Source organism: Sapajus apella, unplaced genomic scaffold (assembly GCF_009761245.1).
Source record: "Sapajus apella isolate SASKATOON/1434 unplaced genomic scaffold, GSC_monkey_1.0 scaffold117, whole genome shotgun sequence".
NCBI lineage: Eukaryota > Metazoa > Chordata > Mammalia > Primates > Cebidae > Sapajus > Sapajus apella.
In genome coordinates, this window is record NW_022437057.1 from 2477224 (window position 1) to 2498524 (window position 21301).

General features: G+C 43.4%; 2 protein-coding genes, 1 long non-coding RNA gene and 2 other non-coding genes across 6 annotated transcripts in view; 4 read left to right on the plus strand and 1 right to left on the minus strand.

The window, feature by feature from the left end:
* Positions 1-897, plus strand: part of LOC116538112 — a 2711-nt gene extending 1814 nt beyond the window's left edge. Inside the window, exon 3 of the long non-coding RNA XR_004263507.1 lies at positions 888-897. This is a non-coding gene — a long non-coding RNA (uncharacterized LOC116538112). The remainder of the gene's footprint in view (positions 1-887) is intronic.
* LOC116538110 (40S ribosomal protein S20) overlaps positions 1-4759 on the minus strand; it is a 13897-nt gene extending 9138 nt beyond the window's left edge. The window contains exon 1 of the mRNA XM_032260365.1: positions 4753-4759. The gene's annotated coding sequence lies outside the window, so the exon portion shown is untranslated. The remainder of the gene's footprint in view (positions 1-4752) is intronic.
* The window catches only part of ATP6V0E1 (ATPase H+ transporting V0 subunit e1), a 51730-nt gene extending 32651 nt beyond the window's left edge, over positions 1-19079 (plus strand). The window contains exons 3-4 of one of the 2 annotated variants that reach the window (XM_032260366.1): positions 4501-4630; positions 18159-18663. In XM_032260366.1, coding sequence (XP_032116257.1) covers positions 4501-4594 — 94 coding nt within the window. In that variant the 3' untranslated portion in view covers positions 4595-4630; positions 18159-18663. Of the gene's footprint in view, positions 1-4500; positions 4631-18156 lie in introns of both variants that reach the window. The other variant, XM_032260367.1, reaches the window with a different exon arrangement.
* LOC116538165 lies at positions 5138-5338 on the plus strand. Its single transcript, XR_004263530.1, has one exon. It is a non-coding gene; the product is annotated as a small nucleolar RNA SNORA74 (small nucleolar RNA).
* LOC116538157 lies at positions 16750-16888 on the plus strand. Its single transcript, XR_004263523.1, has one exon. It is a non-coding gene; the product is annotated as a U4 spliceosomal RNA (small nuclear RNA).
* Positions 19080-21301: the final 2222 nt, after the last annotated feature.

A 21301-nucleotide genomic window follows, 5' to 3' on the forward strand; every position in this document is an offset into this window, starting at 1 on the left:
TTTTTGGAGACGGAGTTTCACTCATGTTACCCAGGCTGGAGTGCAATGGCACAATCTCGGCTCACCGCAACCTCCGCCTCCTGGGTTCAGGCAATTCTCCTGCCTCAGCCTCCTGAGTAGCTGGGATTACAGGCACGCACCACCATGCCCAGCTAATTTTTTGTACTTTTAGTAGAGACGGGGTTTCACCATGTTGACCAGGATGGTCTCGATCTCTTGACCTCGTGATCCACCCGCCTCGGCCTCCCAAAGTGCTGGGATTACAGGCTTGAGCCACCGCGCCCGGCCTGTAATATCTTTTATTTGTTTGTTTGAGACAGAGTCTCACTCTGTCACCCAGGTTACAGTGCAGTGGTGCAATCTTGGCTCATTACAACCTCTGCCTCCCAGGTTCAAGTGATTCTCCTGCCTCAGCCTCCCAAGTAGCAGGGACCACAGATGTGCACCACCATGCCCAGCTAATTTTTGTATTTTTAGTAGAGACGGGGTTTCACCGTGTTGGCCAGGCTGCTCTTGAACTCCTGGGCTCAAGTGATCCACCTGCCTCGGCCTCCCAAAGTGCTGGGATTACCAGGTGTGAGCCACCGTGCCCAGACTGTAATATCTTTTATGGTAAACCAGAAAAACGTGTTTCCCTGAGTTCTGTGACCTGCTCTAGCAAATAATTGAACCTAAGGAGGGTTGGGGCCTCCCCAGTTTATAGCCAGTTGGTTAGAAGCGCAAGAAGAACCTGAGGCTTGCTATTGCCATCAGAAGTGAGGGGCAGTCTTGTGGAACGAAGCACTCACCCTGTGAGATCTGATGCTATCTCCAGATAGATAGTATCAGGATTGAACTGGAGGACAGCCAGCTGGTGTTCGCTGCAGAATTGATTGTGTGCTTGTTAGTGGGGAGAAATCCCCACACGTTTGGCTGTAAAAGTCTTCTGTGTTGATTATCGTGGTGTGAAAGCAGAGGAAAAGGAGTCAGTGTTTTTTCCACTCTCAGAAATAGCATCGGTATATTTTAAAAGTTCCCTGAGTGATTATAATTTGCAGCTGGGGAAGTAATCACTCTGATACTACATCCTACAAAGTGCTGGGAAGTGGTGTTTTCATTCTGTGCCATATATTCTTAGCTACGAAAGGAGACGGGCTAGTTTAAATTCTAATGTATTTTTTCTTTAGTATTTGTAAGCATTGGCCAGTTGTCTCAGTCTCTTACGAAAGTGTTTTTTCAGGCAGCTTGTATTGCCTGCTGGGATTGGGGAAGTCCTCGGTTAGTTTGGAATTTTCCATGACTCTTAGCTCTGCACCATTAGCGTCGACTTCAGTCACAGAGCTCTTGAGTGTATCTGCCTGTGCTGTTCTCCTCCTCCTTTTTTTGTAATGTCAGGTGGATGTTAAACCTCAACTACAAGTCTTGGTATTATGTTTGTGTTTAATACCCTAGTTCTGAGTATGGATCAGAGAATCTCATCTGAATGAACTTTTTGTTTATTAAGTGAGTGAGCTTGAGCTATTTTGGCCTGGTTTCCTCAGGTGTCATGTTTCCTGTCACAAAATCACCTTTTGTTTCTGTAGGCACAAACTTCTGATGCAGTGCTGGCTCATTCTCCAGCGATCTCTCCATTGGTGATCAGAATCAGTCTTTTGATCCTTTGATTGGAAAAGCTCTAAAAATGACAGCAAATGGGAGAAAAGAGATCCACCCAGATAATGACCTAGTTGAGGTTTGGCTCGTTCCCCTCTTATAGGGAAATTTAAAGTCCTGAAAGTTTAAAAGGAGACTGCTATAGTGATGTATCTACTTTTCCTTAGAAAGCGATTCCTGGTCAAGCACGGTGGCTCACGCCTGTAATCCCAGCACTTTGGGAGACAAAGGCAGGTAGATCACGAGGTCAGGAGTTTAAGACCAGCTTGGCCAACATAGTGAAACCTTGTCTCTACAAAAATACAAAAATTAGCCAGGCATGGTGGCCCAGCTGCTCCGGAGGCTGAGGCAGGAGAATTACTTGAACCCAGGAAGTAGAGGTTGTAGTGAGCCAAGATTGCACCACTGCACTCCAGCCTGGGCAACAGAGTGAGACTCCATTTCAGAACAAAGTAAGAGAGAGAAGTGGGGAGGGATGGAAGAAGGGAGGGAAGGAAGGAAAAGAAACAAAAAGAAAGAAACTGATTCCCTAGATTCCATGCAGAAAGGATAGCAGTATGGGCCAGGTACGGTGGCTCACGCCTGTAATCCCAGCACTTTGGGAGGCCAAGGCGGGTGGATCACCCGAGGTCAGGAGTTCAAGACCAGCCTGGCCAAGATGGTGAAACCCCATCTCGACTAAAAATACAAAAATTAGCCAGTCATGGTGACAGGCATCTGTAATCCCAGCTACTCAGGAGGCTGAGGCAGGAGAATCGGTTGACCCTGGGAGGCGGAAGTTGCAGTGAACTGAGATTATGCCACTGCACTTCAGCCCGGGTGACAAAGTGAGACTCCATCTCGAGGAAAAAAAAAAAGAAAGGAATGCAGTATGTTACTAAATTTCACTTTCCCAGATCAGTAGTTGGAGGTTGGTTGGGTTTGTTTACCTTAACCCTGCCCTTCTCCCCCAACCACTGCCCGCCAGTGAGAGAAGTTCAAATTCATACACAGTAGACCTTTGAATAAGTGGATGTTAGAGGTTCCGATCCCCTGCACAGTTGAAAATCCATTTATAACTTTTAAATACTCCCAGATTTAACTACTAGTAGCCTGCTATTGATCAGGGGCTTTACCAATAACATAAACAGTTACTTAACACATAGTTTTTATATGTATTATATTCTGTGTTCCTATAATAAAGGAAGGTAGAGAAAAGAAAATGTTAAGAAAATCATAAGGAAGAGAAAATATATTTACTATTAAGTGGAAGTGGATCATCATAAAGGTCTTCATCCTTGTTGTCTTCATACTGAGTAGGCTGAGGAGGAGGAAGAAGAGGGGTTGGTCCTGCTGTCTTACCTGTGGTAGAGGCAGAAGAAGGGGTGGAGGAGGTGGAAGGGGAGGTAGAAGCAGGAGAGGTGGGCATATAAGCAGACCCAGGCATCCAAGTCAATCTGCATGGTTCAAACCTATGTTGTTTCAGGGTCAACTGTATTTGAGTAGGAAGTAAAGGCAGTGTGTATTCTGCATCATTCCCCCATCTGCTCAAGTGTTACCTCCTTCCCTGACCACCCTGTGAAAGTAATGCCCTCACAATTCTCTATTCCTTCTCCCTGCTTGATTTCCTCCGTAACAGTTATCACCTGACATTATATTATGTAAGCTCTGTGAGGATAGGGACATTTCATTTTTCTTCACTGTATTTCTGAGGCCTGGAACCTAGTAGGTGCTCATTAAATATTCCTTTAGTAAGTGAAGAATGGTTTGAATAGCCAGATATTTGCATATTGTCTTTTTGTTCTTTGCTTTTGTCTGAGCTCAAACCTTATTTGGCATATGAATTACCATATCGTATATAAGACCCTTTATGTAGAACTTTGTAATATAAGAAAATTTAAAGATAAACCTATGCTATTTTTCTTTTCCATTTTTAGAGACAGGGTTTAACTCTGTCACAGGCTGGAGTACAGTGATATAGCACTGCAGCCTTGAACTCCCAGTCTCAAGGGATCCTCTTACCTTAGCCTCCTAAGTAGCTGTGACTGCAGGTGCAAGTCAGCAAACCTGGCTTATTTTTAAAATTTTTTTGTAGAGACAGGTTCTTACTGTGTTGCCCAGGCTGGTCATAAACCCCTGGCTTCAACTGATCCTCATCCTTTCGAAGTGCTGGGATTAAAGACATGAGCCACTGCATCCAACCTATTTTTCACTTTTAACCCTGAAGTAAGATATGATACCATTGTACTTACTTTATAGTTAGTCTGTAATACAGAGCAATACCTTGTTATTTAGACTCTGAAGTAAACTGGGGACAAGGTAAATGCCCATTTTGTTAAGTTCCACAATAGGATGTGTTACATATTTTAGTGGCGATGGGGACTAGAGAAGGGGATCTTACATGTTATAGTCTACTTGGAAGATGATAAGCTGAAATCAAACCTTTCCTTTATCAGTAAAAATGAATGTGTCATATAAGTTGTGGGTCTTAAGATTTGGAGAATGGATAAAATAAGACCTATTTTTCCTGAGGCTGGACGTTATGATGATGATAAATTGAGATTAGGTGAAAATACTTTGAAGCGAAGATATGAATTCAGGAAATCTTGGATATTTGGAAAGATAATCAGGTAATGAGAGAAAAGACAGAAACATACTGTGATGAAGCCTCACTGCCTTGTGATATGTCTCAAGATGAAGGCAGGCTACGTCCTGGGAAACGTTTTGTTATCAGACATGCTGCTGTTAGCACAAGGCATGTGGAAGGTTTGGTATGAATGGAATAGATTTAAGTTTCGCTAGTACACTTTTTCCATGCTAATTAAAAATGGTCATGTTCCAACATGATTTCACCACTTTATTGTTGTTCCTCTCCCATCCTTCTTTTAGTTGGCTAATTGCAATTCTGGCCCAACTCAACCCTCTCTTTGGACCACAGTTGAAAAACGAAACCATCTGGTATCTGAAGCATCATTGGCCTTGAGGAGGAAGACATGTTCTACAGCGCTCAGTCTTTGAGGTGACTATGTTTGTGACCTTTCCCATCAGTATGGTCAGGAAGTCAGAGTTTGCTGTGACTTTTTCTATGCATTTTATGGCCGTTTTAACACATGACAAGGGCAGGCTGCTGAATGCAAACACGATCGGAAGAGCAGAAATAAATTTGGTACTTAAGCCATTCACCTTACCTAAGTCTCAGTAAGATTCTCTTTAGATTCTGCTATTACCCTGCCTTTTTAAGTAAATACAGCTTGATTTATAAAATTAAGCTTGCATGTACGTTTTCAGACACAGATCAAAAAAGTAACTGCTTAGGGCCGGACGCAGTGGCTCGTGCCTGTAATCCTAGCACTTTGGGAGGCCAAGGTGGGTGGATCACCTGAGGTCAGGAGTTCAAGACCAGCCTGGCCATCATGGTGAAACCCCATCTTAAAAAAAAAAAAAAAAGTAACTGTTTATACTTAGCATTGTGAGATCCAGCAACTTTAAAAAGTGGCTGGCAGATTTAAAATTGAGCAGGTTTCTTTCCAGCAGTAGTCAGCTGTCCGGACAGAACCGTTCCTGTGATGGTGTTACACTGCTGGGAGAGGAATGTCTTGTCTTCATCCGGTTGCCTCCGCCACTGTTCTGGTGGCGTCTGGCACTGGCGCAAGACAGAGCTGTGCTTCCCTGAGAGTGTGCTAAGCATTCACTTTGGCTGCTTAGTTCTAGTCTGGGAGCAGACAGAAAAAAAAAATTAAGAAGGTTTCTGAATGCTTTGGTTGAAGAAAGGTGCCTGTGTTAGTTTGTTTTGTGTTGCTATAAAGGACTACATAAGACTTGGTAATTTATAATTTATACATAAACATGACACCTGCATCTGTTTGGCTTCTGGTGAGGCCTCAGGAGGGTTTTACTCACGGCAGAAAGCAAAAGGGGAACAGGCATGTCATATGGTGAGAGAAGGACCAAGAGAGAAAGGAGAAGGTGCCAGGCTCCTTTAAACAAGCAGCTCTTGTGTGCATTAACAACTACTTCACTCATTACTGTGGGGAGATGTATTAGTCCTTTTTCATGCTGTTGATAAAGACATACCCGAGACTGGATAATTTATAAAGAAAGAGAGGTTTAATGGACTTACAGTTCCTTGTGGCTAGGGAGGCCTCACTATCATGGTGGAACATGAAAGGCACTTCTTATCAGAACCAAGCAAAAGGGGTCTCCCCTTATAAAACCATCAGATCTCATGAGATTTACTACCATGAGAATATGGTAGGATTTACTACCATGAGAATATGGTAGATTTACTACCATGAGGATATTGGGGAACCGCCCCCATGATTCACTTATCTCCCACGTCCCTCCCAAAACACATGGGAATTATGGGAGCTATAATTCAAGATGAGATTTGGGTAGGGTCACAACCAAACCATATCAAGAGGGTACCAAGCCATCCATGAGGGATCCACCCCCATGACCCAAATACCTCCCACTAGGCCTCACCTCCATCATTGGGGATCACATTTCAACATGAGATTTGGAGGGGACAAATAATCCAAACAATATCAGTGCCTTATTTATTTATTTATTTATTTATTTATTTATTTATTTATTTTTGCGGCGGGGGCACGGAGACGAAGTCTTGCTCTGTCACCCAGGCTGGAGTGCAGTGGTGGTGTCTCAGCTCACTGCAACCTCCGCCTCCCGGGTTCAAGCAGTTCTCCTGCCTCAGCCTTCTGAGTAGTTGGGACTACAGGCGCATGCCACCCAGCTAACTTTTTGCGTTTTTAGTAGATACAGGGTTTCACGTGTTAGCCAGGATGGTCTCGGTCTCCTGATCTTGTGATCCCCCCGCCTCAACCTCCCAAAGTGCTGGAATTACAGGCGTGAGCCACTATACCTGGCTCATCAGTGCCTTTTGAAAATCAGTTATAGCTTCTATTTTGTTCTAAGGGTCAGAGAGGTTAGGAGTGGTATAGTGGAAAGATTTATTCACTGGCTGAGAGTCAGGAAACCTCTTATTTAATTTGTTGTGTTGTTTTCATTATTTTGTTAAGTGGAGGTTAGCTTTAAATGCCTTGACTAGATTTGGGCGCAACTTTTTTAGCTTTTTCGGTGTTACTGTAAACTGTGTATTGCCTCCCATCAGGAGAAACAGGATGTCTGACACTCCTATCTTGAGTAATGCTAATGTGATCACTGGGTTCAGGTCAGGTTCCTTCAATTGTAAAGTTCTTTTTTGTCAAGTGATTTTATCCATGGATGATCATAGCCTGAATTAATCATTTTAGTTGAAATGATGGCAAATGGTGATTTGCTGCTTTTTTTTTTTTTTTTTTTTTTTTTTTAATTGAGAGCGGATCTCACTCTTGTCACTTAGGCTGGAGTACAGTGGCACAATCACAACTGACTGCAGTCTTGACCTCCCTGGGTTAAGCATCCTCCTGCTTCAGCCTCCCGAGTAGCTGGAATTATAGTCATTTGCCACCATACCTTAATTTTTTGGTTTTTGAGACAGGGTCCCCCTCTGTCACTCAGCTGGAATGCAGTAGCACCATCATGACTCACTGCAGCCTTGCACTCCTGCTCAAGTGATCCTCCTGCCTCAGTCCCCTGAGTAGCTGGGACTTCAGGCATGCACCTCCATGCCTGGCTAAATTTTAAATTTTTAGTAGAGACAAGGTCTTGCTATGTGGCCCGTGTTTTGGCTAATTTTTAAAATTTTATTTATTTTTTTATAGAGATAGGGTCTCTTTCTGTGGCCCAGGCTGGAGTGCAGTGGTGTGATCATGGCTCACCACTACTTGAATTCCTGGGCTCCAGGGATCCTTCCGCCTTAGCTATCCAAACAGCTACAGGCATGCAGTGCCACATGTGACTAATTTTTTTTTCATTTTTGTAGAAACCAGGTCTCACCATCTTGCCTAAACTGGTCTCAAACTCCTGGGCTCAAGTAGTCCTCCTACTCTCCAGAGTGTTGGGATTATAGCCATGACCCACCATGCCCAGCCACAAATGGTGATTTTCCAGGTCTATCTTTATTTATTTATTTACTTCCAGCCAGAGTCTTGCTCTGTCGCCTAGTCTAAAGAGCAGTGGCACGATCTTGACTCACTATAACCTCCGCCTCCCGAGTTCAAGGGATTCTTCTGCCTCAGCATCCCAAGTAGCTGGGACTGCAGGCATGTGCCACCTGTAGTGGCTAATTTTTGGGTATTTTTAGTAGAGATGTGTTTTTACCATGTTGGCCAGGCTGGTCTTGAACACCTGACCTGAGGTGATCCATCTGCCTATGCCTCCCAAAATTCTGGACTTATAGGTATGAGCCACCACGCCCACCCAATTTCTCAGTTGTATTATTACCTATGTGTTCAATGAATTGAAATGCTTCTATAAAGATTTCCTGCTGGGCACAGTGGCTTATACCTGTAATCCCAGTACTTTGAGAGGCTGAGACAGGCAGATTACTTGAGCCCAGGAGTTCAAGACCAGCCTGGGCAATGTGGTGAATCCTTGTCTCTACAAAAAATACAAAAATTAGCCAGGCAAGGTGGCGCACACCTGGAGTCCCAGCTGTTCAGGAGGCTGAGGTGGGAGGATTGCTTGAGCCAGGGAGGTGGAGGCTATAGTGGGCCAAGATGGTACCACTGCACTCCAGCGTAGGCGACAGAACAAGACTGTGTCTCAAAAAACAAACAAAAAGCTTTTCCTCATCAACAAATTATTTAGTAGCCTTGAAATACAGATCATAGGGCTGGGCGCAGTGGCTCATGCCTGTAATCCCAGCACTTTGGGATGCTGAGGTGGGTGGATCACAAGGTCAGGAGTTCGAGACCAGCCTGACCAACATGGTGAAACCCTGTCTCTACTAAAAATACAAAAATTAGACAGGCATGGTGGCACGTGCCTGTAATCCCAGCTACTCAGGAGGCTGAGGCAGGAGAATTGCTTGAACCTAGGAGGTGGAGGTTGCGGTGAGCTGAGATGGCGCCATTGCAATCCAGCCTGGGCAACAGAGCAAGATTCCATCTCAAAAATAAAATAAAAATAGGCCAGCACGGTGGCTCACGCCTGTAATCCCAGCACTTTGGGAAGCCGAGGCGGGTGGATCATGAGGTCGAGAGATCGAGACCATCCTGGTCAACATGGTGAAACCCCATCTCTACTAAAAATACAAAAATGAGCTGGGCATGGTGGCACACGCCTGTAGTCCCAGCTACTCGGGAGGCTGATGCAGAAGAATTGCTTGAACCCGGGAGGTGGAGGTTGCAGTGAGCCGAGATCGCGCCACTGCACTCCAGCCTGGCACCTGGCGATGGTGCGAGACTCTGTCTCAAAATAAAAATAAAAATAAAAATAAAATAAAATGAAATAAATAAATAAATATAGATCATAAAGAAATACAGGAAATGTAGAATAAAGGTTTAATTCTTTTAATTTTCATAGTAAGATGTTGGTGGCCAAGTTACTTCCAGGGTATTCAATGAGATTTTTTTTTTAATTTTAAATAATTACATTTTTTACCTTTTTTATCCTTTTTATGTTATTTTGGTCTGTTTGTTTGCTTGTTTGCCCATGAGAGCCTGTTTAGGCTGGCTTCTATGTCCTTTTAAAGTTAGTTTTTGGTAGTTTCCTCACTTTCTGACAACATCAAGATGTCCAAGCCCGTCTTGTATATATTCTGTCCCAGACTTAGATTTAGCTGTTCCTTCAATTGCTTTCTAAATTTCCCACTAAAAGGATGTCTGGTTTACTAGTCAGTTCTCAGGCCTACTTGACCCTAGTTCTGTTCAGTGGAAATGGTGTTTAAAAATCACGATCTGAGTGCTAGGTGTGTTTGTTTCTGCTGGGGTATAATTGCTTCTAAGACTTTTCAGTGGAAAGAACCAGGAAGTATGTATTTTTCAGAAGAAAAATAATCATAAGTTTACATTAGTATTTTCTCTTCAAATATAACATTATAGAGTTTTTATTTATTTGATTTTATATTTGTGTATGTACTGAAAATCCTTGTTCCTTTTCCTTTTTTTTTTTTTTCCCCCAAGATGGAGTCCCACTCTGTTGACAAGGCTGGAGTGCAGAAACCTTCACCTCCAGGGTCAGGTGATTCTTCTGCCTCAGCCTCTTGAGTAGCTGAGACTACAGGCACACTCCACCACGCCCAGCTAATTTTTGTGTTTTTGTGTTTTTCTTTTTTTCGAGATGGAGTATCACTCTGTCGCCGGGCTAAAGTGCAGTAGCACAATCTCAGCTCACTGCAACCTCCGCCTCCCAGGTTCAAGTGATTCTCCTTTGTCGGCCTCCGGAGTAGCTGGAACTACAGGCACGTGCCACCACGCTCAGCTAATTTTCCTATTTTTGGTAAAGATGAGGTTTCACCATGTTGGCTGTGCTGGTCTCGAACTCTTAACCTCAAGTGATCGGCCTGCCTTGGCCTCTCAAAATGCTGGGATTACAGGTGTGAGTCTAACATGAAAATTCATTTCATGCTTGACCTGAAAATTCTTGTTCCTTGCCGGGCGCGGTGGCTCACGCCTGTAATCCCAGCACTTTGGGAGGCCGAGGCGGGTGGATCACAAGGTCAAGAGATCGAGACCATCCTGGTCAACATGGTGAAACCCCGTCTCTACTAAAAATACAAAACATTAGCTGGGCATGGTGGCGCGTGCCTGTAGTCCCAGCTACTCAGGAGGCTGAGGCAGGAGAATTGCCTGAACCCAGGAGGCGGAGGTTGCGGTGAGCCGAGATTGCGCCATTGCACTCCAGCCTGGGTAACAAGAGTGAGACTCCGTCTCAAAAAAAAAAGAAAAGAAAATTCTTGTTCCTTAATAACAATAACTTTTATTATTCAACAATGTATATAAATTTTTTTTTATCTGAGGGTTTCTGTCACCCAGCCTGGAGTGCATCACCACAACCTTTGCCTCCTGAGCTCAAGTGATCCTTCTACCTAAGCCTCCCAAGTAGCTGGGACTCTAGACACACGACACCACACCTGGCTAATTTTTTGTATTTTTGGTAGAAGCAGGGTTTCACCATGTGGCCCAGGCTGGTCTCAAACGCCTGAGCTCAAGCAATCCACCTGCCTTGGCCTCTCAAAGTGCTGGGATTACAGGTGTGAGCCTCTGTGCCCAGCAAAATACTTTCAAGATAACGCTATATAACTAATAGATACGAGTTCATCAAGTTCTGTTTTCCGAGGTCACTTAAAATAACAGCTGGTATAGTAGTATGTGCCTGTAATCCCAGCTGCTCAGGAGGGTGAGGCAGAAGGATCTCTTGAGTTCAGGAGTTTGAGACAAGCCTCGGCCATATAGCAAGAGCTCATCTCAAATAATAATAATAATATGTATATGTATTTTTTTATTTTACTGCAAGACACATATTTTTATTTTGAGGCAAGATCTCACTGTTGGTCAGGCTGGAGTGCAGTTGCATGATCTTGGCTCACTGCAACCTCTGCCTCCCAGCTCAAGCAGTTCTCCCTTCCAGCCTCCCAAGTAGCTGGGACTTACAGGCATGTGCCACCATGCCTGGCTAATTTTTAAATTTTGTAAAGATTTCGCTGTGTTGCCCAGGCTGGTCTCAAACTCCTGGGATCGAACGATCCACCCGCTTCAGCATCCCAAAGTGATGGGATTACAGGTCTGAGCCACCACGTCCAGCCTGTAATTATTATTATTTCCCCTGACAGTATTGTCACCAGTTTGATAATACATAGTTAGACTAAATTGTGTCCAATTTATTGTATTGTTTTCTGTTTTATTTGCTGCTGTTTTTTGAATATATAAAACATATTTCCAAAGTCAAATTATGAACAAGATATATTCAGAGAACTCTATTCTTTCACTGTTTCCTTTTGCAAAGATTAAGCAAATACATATATTTATATATATGTATACACACACATACACACTGCTGTTACAGAAAAGATAATCAGTTATATATACTATTCTGTACCTTGTTTTATTCACTAAACAATATATGCTAGAGATTGCTGCATGTTGGTATATATAGATCTTTCTCATCTCTTTATAGCCGTTGATATCCTTTTGGATTATTTCTAGTCTTTTGCTATTACTGATAAAGCCACAGTGCCATCCTATGCATATGCCATTTTCTGATTTTGCCAGTGATCTTTAACATAGCCTCCTTGAAAATGGAATCTGTGGTTTAAAGATAGATACATACAATTTTTCTAGATACTGCTGCATTGTCTTCCATAGAGATTATACTGTTTGTGCATTCCTATCAACAGTATATGAGTTTGTTTCTCCACAACCTGAATTTTGCCAATTTCCCCTTAAATATATATATTTTTATATATGTTTACACGTATGTGTGTGTGTGTGTGTGTGTGTGTGTGTTAAGAGATGGAATCTCACTATGTTACCCAGGCTGGTCTCGAACTCCTGGTGTCAAGTGATCCTCCTGCCTTGGCTTCCCAAAGTGTTAGGATTATAGGCATGAGCCAATGTGCCTGGCAATAATACCAATTTTTTTTTAACCTGCCCTTTTCATCAAGTTCTGTTTTGTACTCTTTATTTCAGCTACAGTGAATGTTAGCTAAGGCTGTTGATTGGGGTTTAAAGCTGAGAACTTCAGGCCTCAGTTGGATCTACTTCCAGCATTGCTTTTCACTTAACTTCTCTGAGTTTCATTTCCTTCCATTATAATGAGAGAATTGGGCCCTTTGACACTAAATAACACTGGATGGGTGGATCTGAAGACATTTTATCTGCTTATTCTTTTCACCCTCAAGTCTCTGTCAACCTGAATAGTTGACTGATTCCTCATGTTTTCACTCTGATGAAAACAGCACCGACTTGGGCTGCTTGAAACCTTTAAACTAAAGATGGTTCCTTTAAAAGCAAAATGCCAGGAAGTAGGAGGGCACAGCCAGGCGATCCCTAATTATGAACATCATGTCATGCCATTCTGCATTCAGCAGACTTATAACAGGAGCGGACTCTAAGACTTTGGAGTTAACATATCAAGAGAGCTAATCTCTGCCTAGCATTAGAACAGACAGGCTCTTAAGACAGAAGGACTTGACTTTTTGGATGGTAAAGTTGAAGGATTAAGCTCTGTTTACCTTTTGAATTTTTAACTTTTACCTGATGATGAAATGATAAAGGAGTTTAGAAAGTAGATTTGGGTCTGACCTCACCTGATAAGGAAAAATGTTTGATTTTGTACATGATTTATTTTAAGAGGCCAGATTTGGAAAGTAGGTATAAGCCAGTCATGGTATTCAACAGAGAAAAATGGGGACCAGTTATGAAAGCTTTAGAATAATCTTATATAGATGAAATGGAATCAATCCAAAGAACACACTGTTAAATACATAGCTGATCCTTTGCTGCTTTAATCACTGTAAGTGTCATGATTATCTTTCCCAAATTGAAGAACCGAACCACAGCCTAATGAGAGGCTGAGTTATATAGCACGTTATGTTTATTGGCTGGAAATAAACGTGTCCAGTGCTCACTCCATCCCTGGCTTTGCCAGCCTTGTCTGCTCCCCTTAGATTCCTAAGTGTTCCTTCATAAGATGTATATGGGACTCTGATGTCAAGGTTGCTGTTCTTGTTAATGTTCGCTTTCCCACAGCTTTGTTGGGTGTAGTGCTACTATGGAATCTCCTTGGAGGAGTAACTTTGGCTTCAGACCCAGTGTCCTGAAAGTTACTTGGTTTAGCACAGCATTGTTACCTGGTAGTTGAGCTGATATGGTTGACCACAGTCGGAAGCCATAGAAACACTATCTATTTTATTATAAAGTCTGGGCCAGGAAAGAAATAGAGGATATTGATAATTAGGCCTCTGCCCTGTGCAAGCTGTTTTTCTATGCATTGCAAAAATACTTGGGTGCTTATGAGGTGTATGGTACAAAGTAGGGATTTCAAAGAAGACTGGGCTTCAAAGGGGTTGGTGATCTGTTGGGAGGATGAATTAATGCATACTTGGGAAAAGTTCAACAGTGCAAGGTGTTGTGTGGTTAAAAAGTGTATCTTTTACTGTGACCACTCTGGCTGGGTATTCTGCTGCCACTTCAGACTCAGCCATGTCTCCATTTCAGTTCCCAATATCATAGTTTTCCCTGTCAGGGTCGGAACTTGTCGCGTCATTTTTCTCCTCTTCCTCAAATCCATTTGCTCTCGTTTTGTCTCTTGTGTCTGCCCTTCCTTTGCAATTCCTCCTTCAGGCACCCAGACTTCTCCCTCAGCTTACTACAGCTCTGAATTATGGCATGGGGCTCCTCATCTGGTCTCCCTGGCTCCACCACCATTTTCTGCAGAACACCACTCTGTTTCTTTTCTGGTGTAGCACTTCCTGAAATAGATCGGCTTGCCTCAGAAACTGTCAGTAGTTGTCTGTGGCCTGCAGCAGGGCTTTTTGTTTGTTTCTTTGTTTTAACCTAAGGGTCCCTGATTGTAGAGTACATGCCCTTTGACATTTGATATCAAATGTTGTAAGCACACAGCTTTTACCAGGGTCACCAGGAGTCCCAAGAGCCATAAAAGATAAGAATGGCTAACTGCAGGTCATGTCCAGCTCTCTGACTTGACTGTCAAAGGCCTTCCCTTCCCAGTCTGCCTTTCTTCTCGCTGCTTTCTGCCCCAGGCCTGTGGTGCGGGCCCTGCTGTTTTCTTGTTCTTGACCTCATTAGCTCTACTTGGTTTTTCCTGACTCTCACTATCCTACTACATTCATCAATTTAGAAAACAACTTCGTAAATACACTCTCCTGTGAAAATTCCTTCTGCTTTCTTGCCTTAGTCCACCCATTCTCTCTTAATTCTTTCTGATGCTTTCTCTTTCAGTGCCCAGCTGGCAAATCCTAGCACTTCCTTCCTTGGCCACTTTGTTTCAAAGTGATTTCTTTTCTTCCTAAACATATTAAGCTCTCCAGTTTTTGCCATTCATTTGGTACATTGCCTTGAATTGTTAAATACATGCTTAACTCCTTGTATTTAATCTCTTATAATATATATAACCTTACATGTCATAGTAAAGAAGGAATTATTTTCCAAATTTATCTGAAATATTTAAAAAGATAAAAATTGAACCTAACATCTCCTTTAAGAATTATATTCACTTACTCTTTCCTGAACAGATTTCTCAATTAATATTTTTGTTGTCTTCATTGTCAGTTTTATCTTTTTTTTTTTTTTTTTTTTGAGACAGTCTCACTCTGTTGCCCAGGCTAGAGTACAGTGTCATGATCTTGGCTCACTGCAACCTCTGCCTCCTGGGTTTAAGCGATTCTTGTGCCTCAGCCTCCCGAATATCTGGGATTATAGGAAGGTGCCACCATACCCGGCTAACTTTTGTATTTTTAGTAGAGATGGGGTTTTACCTTGTTGGCCAGGCTGGTCTCAAACTCCTGATCTCAGGTGATCTGCCCTGCCTCCCAAAGTGCTGGGATAACAGGCGCGAGCTACTGTGTCTGGCCCATTGGCAGATGTTTGTTTGTTTGAGATGGAATCTCACTCTGTCGCCCAGGCTGGAGTTCAGTGGTGCAATGAGGCCAGTGTTATAGTGAGACAAGATCACACTACTGGCTGGAGTGCAGTGGTTCGATCTTGTCTCACTGCAGCATTGGCCTCCCAGACTCAGGTGATTCTCCTGCCTCAGCCTCCCTAGTAGCTGGGATTATAGGCATGGACCACCACGCCTGGCTAATTTTTGTATTAGTAGAGATGGGGTATACCATGTTGGCCAGGCTGGTCTCAAACTCCTGACCTCAAGCGATCCACCCACCTCTGCCTCTCAAAATGCTGGATTACAGGCATGAGCCACCAAATCTGGCCCTCTGTCAGTTTTATCTGATAGTAACCTTAATGACTCCTTTATTTTGCAAAATAAGAACAATCAGCTATTTCATATCAAAGATGATAAGAATATCAGCTTCCTTAATTTACTCCAAAGTCAGCCAGACACAGTGGCTCACACCTGTAATCCTAGCACTTTGGGAGGCCAAGGTGGGCAGGTTGCTCAAGCTCAGGATTTTGAGACCGGTGTGGGTAACATGGTGAAACCCCATCTCTACAAAAAACAATACAAAAATTAGCCAGGTGTGTTGCCACACACCTGTAGGCCCAGCTGCTTGGGAGGCTGAGATGGGAGGATCTTGAGCCCTGGAGGTGGCAGTTGCAGTGAGCCGTGATGGTGCCACTGCATTTACTCCAGACTGAGTGACAGTGAGACCCTATCTCAAGAATAAATAAATAAATAAAAATTTACTCCAAAATCAAACCACGTGAATTTTTCATGTAACATATGCACAATTGCATTTTATTTATTTATTTATTTATTTATTGAGATGGAGTCTTGCTCTGTTGCCCAGGCTGGAGGGCAGTGGTGCAGTCTCTGCTCACTGCAACCTCCACCTCTCAGCTTCAAGCCATTCTCCTGCCTTTGCCTCCCAAAGTGCTGGGATTACAGGCATGAGCCACCGCGGAAGCTGGGACTACAAGCATGTGCCACCACGCCCAGCTAATTTTTTTGTATTTTTAGTAGAGATGGGGTTTCACCAGGCTGGCCAGGCTGGTCTTAACGTCCTGACCTCAAGTGATCTGCCCTTGTTGGCCTCCCAAAGTGCTGGGATTACAGACATGAGCCACCATGCCCAGCCTACATTTATTTTAAACTGGCATCATTGATCTTGAGTGAAAACTATCCCCCATTTGTATGTAGTTTTTCAAAAGTGAAGGCCTATTTTTGGTTTTTTTTTGGATTGTTTCGTTGTCAAAAAATACCTATACTATGAAGAAGTCTAATCAGTGTGCTCTTCATGGAAAATTAACAGACAAACCATACATATTCACTACTTTAGTATTCTCAGGTAAAATTTATTTTATTGGCCAGGTGTGGTGGCTCATACCTGTAATCCCAGAGCTTTGGGAAGCCAAGGCAAGAGGAAACTTGAGCCCTGGAGTTTGAGACCAGCCTAGGCAATATAGCAAGACCCCATTTCTACAAAAAATTTAAAAATTAGCTGGGCATGATGGAGTGGGCCTCTAGTCCCAGCTACTTGGGAGGCTGATGCAGGAAGATTGCTTGAATCCAGAAGGTCAAGGCTGCAGTGAGCTGTGTTTGTGGCCACTGTACTCCAGGTTGGGTGAGGGAACGAGACTGTCTGAAAAAAATATTATTAGCTTTGCGCAGTGGCAGTATTGTAGCCAATGAGGTTTATCCAAGGCATGATTATTGTTAATTGAAAGCTTTTCCCAATCTCCGCCATGATGACTTGCAATATAGTCAGCATTGGCAGTTTTTAACAAAAATATTATTTGATGATTAGAGATAGGGTCAAACTCTGTCACCTAGGCTGGAGTGCAGAATGGCATAATCATAGCTTACTGTAACCTGAAACTCCTGGGCTCTAGTGATCCTGTCACCTCAGCCTCTGGAGTAGCTGGGACTGCTGGTGTGTGTCATCATACTGTAGAGAGTCTCATTATGTTGCCCAGACTGGCCTCAGGCGATCCTCCCGCCTTGGCCTCCCAAAGTGCTGAGATTACAGGAGTGAGCCACTATGCCTGGCCTAAATTTGTAATCTGCCTGGTACTGATATTTGTACAAAGCAGCTGTTCTGCTGGCCTAAGGAAGAGAGCAGAAAATTATCGCTAGATTAAGTGAAAGATTTTATGAGGCTTTCAAACGACAAGAAACAAGTAGCTCTGGTAATTGCCACTCCTTGGCCTGATGTTGTTTTCCTAGTACATTGTAAATATAATCTGAGTAGGGCATGATAGCTCATACCTGTAATCCCAGCACTTTGGGAGGCCAGGATGAGCAGAATGCTTTAGCCCAGGAGTTAGAACCCAACCTTGGCAACATGATGAAACCCCATCTCTACAAAAAATATAAAAATTAGCCAGGTGTGTTGGCCTGCCCCTGTAGTTCCAGCTACTTGGGAGGCTGAGGTGGGAGGATCATTTGGGCTTGGGAGTGAGGCTGCAGTGAGCCGAGATCACACCACTGCACTCCAGCCTGGGTGACAGCAAGACCCTGTGTCAAAAAAATAAATAAATAAAAGATGGCATTGAGTTTAAGCTATAGAAAAAGAAAAGTGTCATTTGTCACCTACTCTTGAGATAGCCAGAATGGGGAGCAAGCTAGAAGACAGCCTTGAGTACAAGACCAGTGCAAGGAGCCTGCTCCCTAGGAGCCTGGCCCCAGAGCAGAGCTTGCCATGCCTTTGGGAACCTTGCTTCCATGCTGTCAGAGGGAAGGGAAAAATACAGACTCTTGAAACCGTAATGAATTCATTAGATTCCAGCACCATCAATTTCAGTCAGCTTCACTCTTCCTGCATCCTGTGACATAGACTGTTACTTGTGTTCCTCAGTTCAGCAGTGTCCTTGATTACTGGACCTTTTGCCACAGCCCTACAAAACCTGGCCAAACGTGCATCAGACTGATGATCCTGTGTTTCGTTTATTGTTCAGCATCTACACATTTTTAAATATTGGCCTGGTTAACTTTCTTGATGTTAACTTTTTGCCTTCCTGAGGATTGAATGTATGAGGATCAGTTACCAGAATGGTTTTGTTTTGCAGGTCTCAAGAAGAAAATGCCATCTAGATGCAAAATCACCTCCAAACCAGACCACTTTTCTTGACTTGCCTACTTTGGGCATCAGCTGCCTTAAACATTAACACCACATTTGAATGCCTTATTCTACAATCCAGTGTGTTTTCCTTCACCTTTTTTACACTTTGGTGAATTATGTGCCTACTTAACTTGAACTGTGTCGACTCCACAAAATGATTATGCACTTTTCTGAGACAAAAGATGCTGTTCTTCTGAGAGATCCGTTACTCTCTCCTTGGAATCTGTGGATTTGAAGATGGCTCCTGCCTGCTCATATGGGAATCAGTGAAGTGTTTAGAAACTGCTGCAAGACAAACAAGCCTCCAGTGGGGTGGTCAGTAGGAGAAGCACGTTCAGAGGGAAGAGCCATCTCGACAGAATCACATCAGACTCTGTTTTCAGGATGGATTTCTTATTTCTGCCATCTTTTGGAATAAATATTTTTTCCCTTTCTATGGAAATCTGAGTTCAGTGTTTGTAAAGTTCATTTTTATAAACTTTTCTATTGCTACATAATGCCTTTTAAAAAATAATTTTGTAGTCTAAACGTAGGTTGGATATATAAACCCTACCATGTAGTTTGAGATGCCTGAAAAGACTGGTAAGTGCTTTTTTTAAGCATTCAGTAACCATTTAAGTGCCTACTGTAGCCAAGGCACTGGAGAGATGAAAGATGTGTACGTTGGAGTCCCTGCAAGTTCACAAGCTATTTGGAGAGATATGATTAGTTTACATAGAGCTGTATATAAGGCTGTGTTTGAACTTTGTCCTTGAAAGTGGTAACATGGTGAGCAGGTCAAGGATATCTGCTAACCATAGAACAAGGCAGCAAATGTTGCTGAGATGGAACCATCACAGCCTCAGACACAGGACTGAAGAAGTCAAGAGTGATTAAAAAGCCAGGGGCAGGAGACAATAATTTTGTGTTTCAGTAGCAGGAATTTTGATACACTAATTTGAGGGCTTTATTACTCTTAAGAAATTAAAAATTAAAATGAACCTAAATGTTCACCAGCGCATGGCTTTTGACAGCCAGCCAAGAATGGATTTCCTGTTTTTCAGTTTGTACTTTTCTATTCCTCTCAAACTGTCTGAACTCATTACTTCGCTATTCTTATTACCAAAGTGGGTTTCAAGTTGAAGTGACTCTCCTGCTCTCATTTCTTTTCTTTTCATTCTTTACTTTTGTTTTGAGCAGTCTGTTAGGCAACTCCATACTTCATCTTTCCAGCAGGCGGGCCACATTAGCTAATTTCATGGAATCCATGAAACACTGATGATTTGAAGTTGAAGGGGCCATGGTGATATAGGCTAATCCCATCATTTTATACATAGGGAAGCCGAACCCAGATGGAGAATTTCTCACCCAGCTTAATGCAGTTGGTCAGAGGCAGACCGGAGTAGGATCTATGTGTTTGGTTTTGGTTTTGGTTTTGAGACAGATTCTCACTCTGTCACCCAGGCTGGAGTGCAGTGGCACAATATCGGCTCACTGCAAACTCTGCATCTCGGGTTCAAGCAATTCTCCTGCCTCAGCTGGGACTATAGGCACATGCCACCATACCTAGCTAATTTTTGTATTTTTAGTAGAGATGGGGTTTCATCATGTTGGCCAGACTGGTCTTAACTCCTGACCTTGTGATCCACCTGCCTCGGCCTCCCAAACTGCTGAGATTAGAGGCGTGAGCCACCATGCCTGGCCAGGATCCATGTTTTCTAATTTTCACACTAGAGCTCCTTTCACAGGCTACCCTGCCTCCCTCAGAGTTGTCTTGGCCAGAAGCCAACTCTGGGTCTGGTGGGAGGGAAGAATTCTGCCATTGCAGATTATCAAGCTGTCTCCTACCAGAACAACATACCTGGCCCTTAGTCAGTATCGGTCATCTGAGAAAGTAATGCTGGTGGTTACTGCGGGTACACAAAAAGATGCCACAGTCTGAGCTCTGATGGTGTGAGGAAGTGTGACTCCGGTGCTACTGTGTTCCCAGATTCTACAAGTCAAGCCCTGCAGCCCATCATCACTGGGGATCAGTCTGACACCTTCCCCACTCCCACCCTAGACTGCTTTCCAGCAGATTACAAGTTTTTTTTTTTGTTTTTTGTTTTTGTTTTTGTTTTTTTGAGACAGAGTTTCACTCTTGTTACCCAGGCTGGAGTGCAATGGCGCGATCTCGGCTCACTGCAACCTCCGCCTCCTGGGTTCAAGCAATTCTGCCTCAGCCTCCCGAGTAGCTGGGACTACAGGGGCACTCCACCATGCCCAGCTAATTTTTGTATTTTTAGTAGAGACAGGGTTTCACCATGTTGACCAGGATGGTCTCTCTTGACCTCATGATCCACCCGCCTCAGCCTCCCAAAGTGCTGGGATTATAGGCATGAGCCACTGCGCCCTGCAGATTACAAGGTTTTTGAAACTGTTTTCCAAGCTGAGCCTCATGGTGACCTTAATGTGGCAGCACTTCCCTTGAGTGTGGCTTTTGTCTGTCTTGAGTTCAGTTTATGCATTAGCCGACAGGGAGCCTGCATAAGTTCGGCACAGCAGATCTTAGCTGTGGCATGCCTTCCACTAGTGATGGAGGGTAGCTTTGGGGGTTCTCATTGGTCATCATAGTTTGACATGTTTCCAATTAAATGGCGCAGTTGAAGGCAGAAGTCATTACCCTGACTGATTCAAGATTATGAGTTCTGCTTTATTCTGTCAGTTGGTAGTAGTCCATTTTTTTAGAAGCCCCATCTTTTTTCTTTTTTTTTGAGAGTTTTGCTATTTTGCCCAGGCTGGAGGGCAGCGGCATAATCTCAGCTCACTGCAACCTCTGCCTCTCGGGTTCAAGCAATTCTGCCTCAGCCTCCCAAGTAGCTGGGAATACAGTTGCCTGACACCACGTCCAACTAATTTTTTGTATTTTTAGTAGAGATAGGGTTTCACCATGTTGGCCAGGCTGGTCTTGAACTCCTCACCTCAGGTGATCCACCCAGTTCAGCCTCCCAAAGTGCTGGAATTACAGGTGTGAGCCACCGCACCTGGCCAGAAGCTCCACCTTTATTTTCAATCAAAAATTAACAGACCGAATTACTTTTATTACTATGCACATCAAGTTACTGAAATGAT